This window comes from Meleagris gallopavo, chromosome 2 (genome assembly GCF_905368555.1).
Source record: "Meleagris gallopavo chromosome 2, MGAL_WU_HG_1.1, whole genome shotgun sequence".
Lineage (NCBI taxonomy): Eukaryota > Metazoa > Chordata > Aves > Galliformes > Phasianidae > Meleagris > Meleagris gallopavo.
In genome coordinates, this window is record NC_139405.1 from 28,746,241 (window position 1) to 28,754,967 (window position 8,727).

General features: G+C 44.8%; 1 protein-coding gene across 1 annotated transcript in view; it reads right to left on the bottom strand.

Moving 5' to 3' along the window:
- The window catches only part of GLP1R (glucagon like peptide 1 receptor), an 81,118-nt gene extending 72,872 nt beyond the window's left edge, over nt 1-8,246 (bottom strand). Inside the window, exon 1 of the mRNA XM_085219431.1 lies at nt 8,083-8,246. Within this exon, the coding sequence (XP_085075557.1) occupies nt 8,083-8,154 (72 nt within the window). The 5' untranslated portion in view covers nt 8,155-8,246. The remainder of the gene's footprint in view (nt 1-8,082) is intronic.
- Between the last annotated feature and the right edge of the window lie 481 nt (nt 8,247-8,727).

The following is an 8,727-nucleotide window of genomic DNA, read 5'->3' on the forward strand; positions in this document are numbered from 1 at the left end:
CTCAAGGGAAAAAGCCTCATCCATTGTGAGTAACTAGTACTGTATAGCAGAATGTTTTTATCTGGGAGAAATAGGACTGAAGAAAGAAAATGAAGATTGACCAAACCGAGTCTCACTGATTACGTTACACAGGGAGGTGTCTGCTGCTACCTCCATACAGCTGTACCAATATCCAGTGTTTCTACAGATGAAGTATTTGGAACTTGTCAGTTTTTAAGAGTCTGACTTTTTCCACAACAGCAGCAGCAACCGCCAGTTATACTGGAGCATATGACGTAAGCTGATCTATTAAAGCCTTGCACTTTCTCCTCACTTCATCTACCGAAGCAGAAAGGAAAAATAAATCAGGATTTGAAACCCAGATTCTCCCTCCACTCAAGACAGGGCAGAATGTGGACTTTGAGGATGGAAACCACCCACAACATAATGATCAGCCTGTAGATGAGGCACAGCCAGCTAGAAAGGCAACAGGCTTCTGGACTTCCCAAACCAGGCAGGTACCTCACCCAGCCATTCCACCTCCTCTCCTATGTGTCTCACCATAACAGACTCCAAACACCAAAACACCAAATTAGAAGTACAATTTATTTATTTCAGGAATTTCAACAGGGTATTCCATAACACACAGACCAAGTTTCTTTGAAGGTTTTCTGCTTTTCATGAAATAAGTCCTGACATTTTAGAGAACTCGTAAATACTTCAGTACACCCAACAGTTTTGTACATCAAATCTCTTAGAGCAACTCTCCAGCAGTCTCTGAGGCTCCTCTCTCTCACTAGAAAGGTCAGAGGAGCAAAGTTACCAGTTTGCCCCTTGAAGAAAGTCTATAGAGAGGCTACTGCGTTGCCAGGAGTCTCTGTACATCAGGAAGCTAATCTTAGGATTGAAGCTCTCAAATGTCAAGCACATCAGTCTGTCCCAGGAGGTTCAAAAGGCAATAGCTATTATTACTTATTCACACTGCAGTTTCATAGCTACATTAGCCCCATACTTCAGGATTTCTACCAAGCACCTGCAAAAGCTGGCAACAGATCCAGGAATGCCCCTCAAAGGCAGAAGAGCTTCTGTAATTACTTTACCTGCTATAGCTTTGAATTAAGAGTCTGATTTCCAGGAGAGAACAGTCTGCTGGCATGTTGAAAGCACAAATCCTGGACACAGCACACCATGTATTTGTAATTCAACAACAACCACAACAATAGCAAAGAAAAAACTGATTGGTACAGAAGAATGTCAAGACAAAAGTCAAAAGGAACACCAGATTAATGCCTCCAATCCCTTCCCACAGATCTGGTTTTAGGATCAACTGTAGCCTGGAACAGTCTTCAGCAACAATCACCAAGGCACATGCTAACACACAACCCATGCAACAACCACCATCAGGTATGCTTTGTGCACACCTGGCTTCAAAGACAGCAACTAACTTAAGAAGAGGACCTCTACATTTGGTTCAGCACAAGCTCCTAGACCTTTCTTCTCCGTATTAAAAAGTATGTAATCTTGAAAAGGAAAAAAATCAGCGATGAAATCTCTGTAAGTGCAGGGACATACCATACCCTGACACCCACTACCCACCCAATATACCATACAGTTACAGCAGATTTAAAAGAAAACAAACATTCTACAATGCTATGGAAGTTGAGTTTTGTTTTAGCATGGTATTTTTGAAGGGGTGGGAGGCTGGGCTCAACACCCACCAAGGTAACAAGATAATCCTCCAACTTATTTGCTCTAGGAGAGTCTTAGAGAACCGAGCCATGCTTGCAGCAGCTTTGGGAAGTCCTCTACTCATAACCTCTCACTGTAGTCTCCCCAATCTGACTGTAATCACATGCTTCAGTTAGACCTGTTTTCCGAGTGCTGTTTTCAGATACCACAGCAGACATGCATTTATCTGTTTTCTTCCCTTAGTTCTGAATAAGTTAGCTTTTAACACGTCCAGATTGAGTTAATTCCTTGCAACCTGGTTGTGGAGAGTTGAGCTGCCATGAAACAACCAGCAAATACTTTGATCCGGAAAAACATTTTTTAGCAGAACATTTAATAACGGAACAGTACATAAGGAAAAACACAACATCTAGGAGACTGCAGTCAGTGCCATGAGCAGTGCTGATACCTACAGAGCAAAAAGGGGAGAGAAATATTAGGAAAAAGTTGTTTCCTATGGGAAAGAAATGCATATAAGTTTGATGCTAGCAGAATTCAAAGGTAAAGACTGACGCTACATGTCTCAAGTGTGCTTTTAAGAGGTACAGCTCCCATACACCTTTGGAAGGAGCTCTGTACGTCTCTCTTGACTATCGCAGCTCAGTAGACAGAGTGATAAACTTATTATGGTGTCTGCTGAAAATCTGCAGCTTGCCTCAGTACATGCTCAAATGTCCCCCAGTCACAAGCAGAGCACTCAGGAAGCAGCTTTTCTAGTACTTTAGCTTCTTTCTGTCTGTATTTGGCTTGTCCATGTGCAGGAACAAGTCAGAGTCTAAACTGCTTGCACTACCACAAAAACATGGTCTGCTGAGGATGATGAGGTCCCATGCAGATATGTCCATACACACATCTGTTCCATTTATCCTGAAGACATTGGGTCTAACAAATCAGTAGGAACAGTACTACATGGAAAGAATAATAATAAAGCAGCACAGTTTGACACAGCAGGCAGAAGGAAAAAAGAATCAGTCTGAAGAATGGAAGCGATTTGAATGGGTAAGCAGAAAACATGCCTTAAGCCATGGGTGTCCAACCTTTTGGCTTGCTTGGGCAGCAATGAGTAGAATTGTCTTGGGCAGTATAAGCTACTCCGAAAGTAATGCATCCTATTTATTTCCAAGGAAATTAGCCAATACAGAGAGCACAATAACACTACTTGAGAGAGTAAATTCTCTGCTACAAAACAGTATTTTCCAACAAATCTCCAATCAGTATGTTCACTTTCATGAACTTCTCTCCTTGCACAGAAAGGAGCATAGGAGCAGCAACAGAGCAAGGAAAAGGACAGCAGCAAACAGCAGCAAGAACTACACACCCAGTAGTGCAAAAATGCATGTTTCGGAAACAGTCTTTAAGACCTTAAAGGCAGACTCAACTGAGAGGTTGGGAGGGCAAGTGCATAAGTGAGACAAAGCAAGAACTGAAAGGAGAACATAGATGAACTCAAAGGACAAGACACAAAATTAAGGGAATTGGGAAAGCTATCTTAAAACAGTTCAGGAAAAAAGAAGGCAAGAGATTGAGTTAACAATGAAAAGTAATCAATTTTGAAAAAAATAGTAGTCGATACCAGACAGCACGCTCAGATGGCAATCCATTAACAGTCAATTACAGTGAAACAGCAATAAGATGTAGTCAGTACAACTACATCTGTACAATGACTAGCTGAAGGAACTGTTCTTCTATGCAGGTGATCATAGGCCAGTGTAATTGAAGTTCATAAGTATCAGTTTCTAACATCAAACCAAATAGCAAAGAACAATATTCAGCCACCGGGAGCAAATCTAGGCGAAAAACTCATAATTTCAAGTTTGCTGTATTTTCTGTGCAGTATAGATATCTTTATGGGCTACCTTCCATTTGGCAGACTGGAGATGCTTAGACACTGTTTACCCTCTCTCTCTTTGGATAGGAAGCATTGTATGCAAACATTTAATTTGTTATTTTCTGTGGTAGTTCAGTTTGGAAAGACTTACTTTAATTAAAGGAGCTCCTGCCCAAAGCTTTAATTCAGCATCACAGGAAAATAACATTGTAGGGCTTAAATAGAAGGTCTCTTATCTACTGACAACTTTTTCCATAGCAAAGACATGTCTGCTATTGTGTAAAGTTACTTTTGTTAAGATACAAATCAATAGAACTGACACAGTGAGAGAAGGAAACTTGAGCAGCCTTGACTAACAGTACTTGTACTGGTTTACCACAGAGAAAGAAACACAAAAGCCTTTAATAAAAGAAGCTGAACACTAAGAATTTCACTACAGCACTGCAGAAGGAAGCAATCAGTTTTCCAATGGTCTGCTCCAAGATATAAACTTGTGAAGGCCCCGTGATGTCAGAGATAACAGCTCCTGCCGGTACATCCTCTCAAGTCACCGAGAATCAATCAACACAACAAATTAAAGCTCAATTTAGTGTGACAGGCCTACGGAAACTGGCTATGATATAACGCATTAGAAAGTCTGTTTGACAACCAGCAGACAACCATTTATATTTTGCATACCAGGCCCAGTTTCACTGAATTCTATTGTAGATATACAGCTGCAGCTTTTGGAAGGCAGGAGTTTTAGTTACTCATACCGCCGCTTCTGTCACTTCCAAAGCATGGTTTTCTTCTCACAGAAGAGAAAACACACCCTGCCATACCCAGTTGTATTTTACCTACACTTCCCCTCAAATACCTTTGTCCCAGTCGTTTCGGACTGCTGTCCAGTTGAGTGGAAAGTGCAGTAACAGCACCAGAAATGTGGGGAAAGGCCAAAAGATTTGACAGCTCTTTCAACAACTTCAACTTGCATGGACCAGACATCAGACCTTTATAATAAATGCAAAGAGTCAATACATTGTTCTTGCTACATTAATACAGTCCCTCCCTTTGGCAATTTAATTTCCTAGAGTCCCTAAGCTAAAACCCTAATGGTTTTTTTTGTTTGTTTGCTCCCCTCCATAACAGAGGAGCAACATTAAAAGCATCTTCATAGCTTATATAATCAGATTTGCTGTACTACAGCATTAGGTTTTATTATACATGATGACAGTGGCTTTATGGAGTTTCCGAAAAAATTAGAGTTGTTTCTGGAAAGCCAGCACATTACTTTCTGAATAGACAACCACTGTTTTATTCAGCCATCATTTAGGACACTGATTTAGACTGCATTCATTTAGATGGCAGCACTATTAAGCAATTTAAAGTTTTACACCATATTAATATAGGCATGAATTTAAGTGGCCCACACATATAAAGTTTTTGAAAAATCTGGCCACGTTCCCAGAAAAGGCATTCATAAACTAGAAGCTGTCCAAGTGTCCTTCGGTAACAGCTACAGCAAGGTGGCACAGTGTCAGACCTTGTTCGATCACCCTTTTCTCAATTGCTTTCTATACCACTGCCAGAATGTGCTGCTAGTAATGGGCAGAGACTCATCTAGAACATTTTGATTTTGAGAGTTCAGGCAACAAAGCAAACTGGCACTACACGAGCTCTGGGGAGCAGGAAAACAATACAACAACACAACCCTAATTTGCAGTCAGTGTAAATATGGAGGGGTTGTTGCCCAGAAGACTCAACTAGTAAGACTCACCTCAGCTGTCCATGCTAGCTTCTGTGTGAAGACATTGGTTTCCAGAGCATTTCTCCACCTGTTTCTCAGCCAAGCTCTATAGCCATTCTTCTCATCATAATGACTCATAGGGAGCAAGTCTATAGGACAGCATTAATCAGGAGCCTCAGCTCAGTTCTCTCAGCAGTGGGGGTGCAACAGAAAATAAGTCAAACAGTCATTGCTCTGCAAACCCATACTGGGACCTCAGTGCTGCTCAGGCCAGCATCTAGAAGGCCAACAAGATACTTGAAACCATCCCCAAGCTGCATCTTTTCATCAGGAATGATCAAGACTCAAAGCTGAACCTTCGAAGAGAGCCACCTGATCCTAGAAAGCTGTGCGTAAAGAAGTGGAGGCTGCAGAACTCAAGGCAGCTCTGACAGCCTTCCTAAGGGTGAGAAAGTAGAGAGGACTACACAAGCATTTAATACCTGCAATCTAATGGTGACTGTTGGAGAGCAGAGTAGTGACTGTAACTGAACAAGCCTGAACCACCCGATGGGAATAGAGTGCCAACAACATGCACATACACAAACATCCAATCTCATTAACATAAGTATTCAATGTCAATATCAACACTTATCTATTTCTAAAGAAAAGCACTTCAGAAATAACAGCTGAGGACAGCAAGAGATCTGTAATCCTTTTGCTGAATTTAACTGTACTTCCAAGGAGCCTTTGCTAATCACATTTTAGCATGAAGAACAAAAGGTAAGTTTGAAGAACAGAACTGCCAGTCAAGAACTGTGGCACAACTCCTGTCTGCGCTCCACTGATATATTTAAATTACTTTCTTCAAGAATATCTCAACAAACCTTTGAACATAAGTACTGCACAGAGAACTGGGATCTGAAATCCAACCCCAGGGTACAGCCAGACGGTGGGGAACCAGCAAGAGGCTGTGTCAGCTCTGCCAGCAGCAGGATACCGCTGCTCAATGGTGAGAAGGGGGAGGACACAACGCTTGTCATGAGGAGTAATATCCTGCAGTGCAGCTGTGTGCTACCAGCTCTTGATCATTATACTGCCTTCGATGCAGTAAATCAAGGAAGATCTAGACACTTATTAAGCAATTTCCAGCCATCCCCCATTTAATACAACAGCAAGTTTCCAGAACAAATTTAAACTCCAGACTTCATTTTTTTTCTTATTTCTACATACATCTTTAGCTTCTCATCTCCCTTTCCCATCTTGCTTTCCCCCTTTCTCATCTGTTTGAGGGGCTGTGGAGGGAGGGAGAAGTTCCACGTAAAACAGCAGTCAACACCACCACTAAAGCATTTTCTCCCCAACTCCCTATGAAGTTATTCTACCTTTGTCTCACATCTGTCACATCCCTTTAAACTAGAAAACTCACAGCCAGCAGTAAAATTTAAGTGATAACAATCTGCTCCTGCCTAAGCAGTGCAATTTACTGATATTCCCTTTAACACCATTCTGAACCTGAAAAAAAAAAAAAAAAAAAGACAGCTGGAAGCAGAAGTGCCATGCTTCTGTGCAGTTAGCACTGAGCACAGTGTTTTGCACATTTTCTTAGCATACATCAGGCACAATCGCTGCTGTAGACAAGTTGTCAGATAAGACCCTCTAGTGTCAGAAGAGGATATAAAAGCAGAGTGTATTGTGAGAATGAAGCCAGAGGGCAAATGTAGCATTGAGACCAGAGAACTCCTCTCCTCTCCCCTTTCCCCAGCCCTACAGACATCCAGAGGAGAGTCCCTTTGCTAGCACAGCCTGGAAGGTAAGAGACATTCCTGATCTCCATACTGATCTCCATCCCTAACATCATCCCAAGGTAATCAGGGTGGAAGGTAGGTCAGGAAGTCATCTGGTTCAGCCAATGCCAAGCCATGCCTGACAGCAGTTCGGGCTGCTCAGCACCTGAGCAAACAGAAAACTCTTCCAAGGACAGGGGTTCCCAGCCCCTCTTCGCCTCTGTTTCAGTGTTGGGCCATCTTCATGGTGAAGAGCATTTCCTGACCAGAGTTTTCTCAGATGTAATTTGTGCCTGTTGATCCTCTAATGAGGCCCTAACATCAGGAAGGAAGAAGGCACGAGACAACCAAAAAACCCAGAAATCAATATCCACAACAACCCTGTGGACTTCGGCATAGCTGGGAACTAAATGGATTGCTTTTCGTGGTGTTCTGTATAAATCTGTAGTCTCAAACTTTCAGCAGCTGGGAAATCCGCATAGCCCACAGCTCCGTCAGCCCCACCAACTCCACCATCCTTGCAGCCCACCTCCCGCCTCTCTCCTCCCCAGCCCCATGTTCAGGGCTACTCCAGGGAGCAGCCCGGCACCTACAGAGTAAAGGAAGACCCAACAGTCTCGGTTGTTTCACGTGGATTCTGCCAGAGAAAACACGAGAAACACTTGACCAGTGCTTCAGACAAGCAGCACACAGACCTAGGAAAATTAAGCCATCAAGGAAGGGGTTTCCCCGTACACGCCAGCCGCATCCATTCCCTTTGCAGCACGCTCACCTCTACGACCCCGCTCCGTACCTGTGGCTTAGATTTTGTTGGCAACGCACACGAGCGCACTTATTCCCCGCGGCCGAAAGGAAGAGTTACCTTGAGGATCGAAACACAGCAGCAGCGAGCGGCGCCCTCGCTTCCCTCCTCCTTCCGACCACAGCTCCCCAGCAGACCCCCGCGCAGACCCCTCCCTCCGCACACGAGCGCGGAGCCGGCTCCGCGGAGCCGCCCGTACCGGAGCACCCGCGCCCCCCAACAACCTGGGACACCCGCGGCCCCGGGCACTCACCCGCCTGGCGGGAGCGGCTCTGCCCGCGGCTGCCAGCAGCAGGACGAGGGGCACGGCCGCAGCGACGGGCATAGCCGGGCAGGCCCCGTCCGCGGGGCCCGGCGGAGCGAGCAGCCCGCTCCCGGCGGAGCCCCGGCGGCCGCTTTTGTAGCGGCGGCGGAGGCGGGACCGGGGCCGGCCCAGCCCAGGTACGGCCCGGGGCGCCTCGGGGAAGTAACAGAGCGGGAAAAGCGCCTTCGCCAGCCCCGTCCCCACCTCTCAACTTCGGTTCGGAGAATCAGATTTCGTCTAGGATCGGGGAGCGAGGTGGTCCTCGTGCTGTTCGCAGCGTGAAGTTTGATTACTTTCTAGTAACAGTAGGTGCCGTTACCCATTTATATCAGGAATTTTGAGAATCGCAGAACCATTAGAGTTGGAAAAGACCCCTAAAATCATCTCATCCAACTGCCATCCCACCCCGCCATGCCCACTGACCGTGTCCCTCAGTGCCATATCCACACGGCTCTTGAACACCTCCAGGGACGCTGACACCTCCCAGTGCCTCACCATTCTTTCCAAGATGTTTTTCCCAATATCAGAGCTAGGTTTCTAAATCTAAGCCAAGATACAAAACAGCTCCAATCAGCAGTAGGATGTGCAACTCAG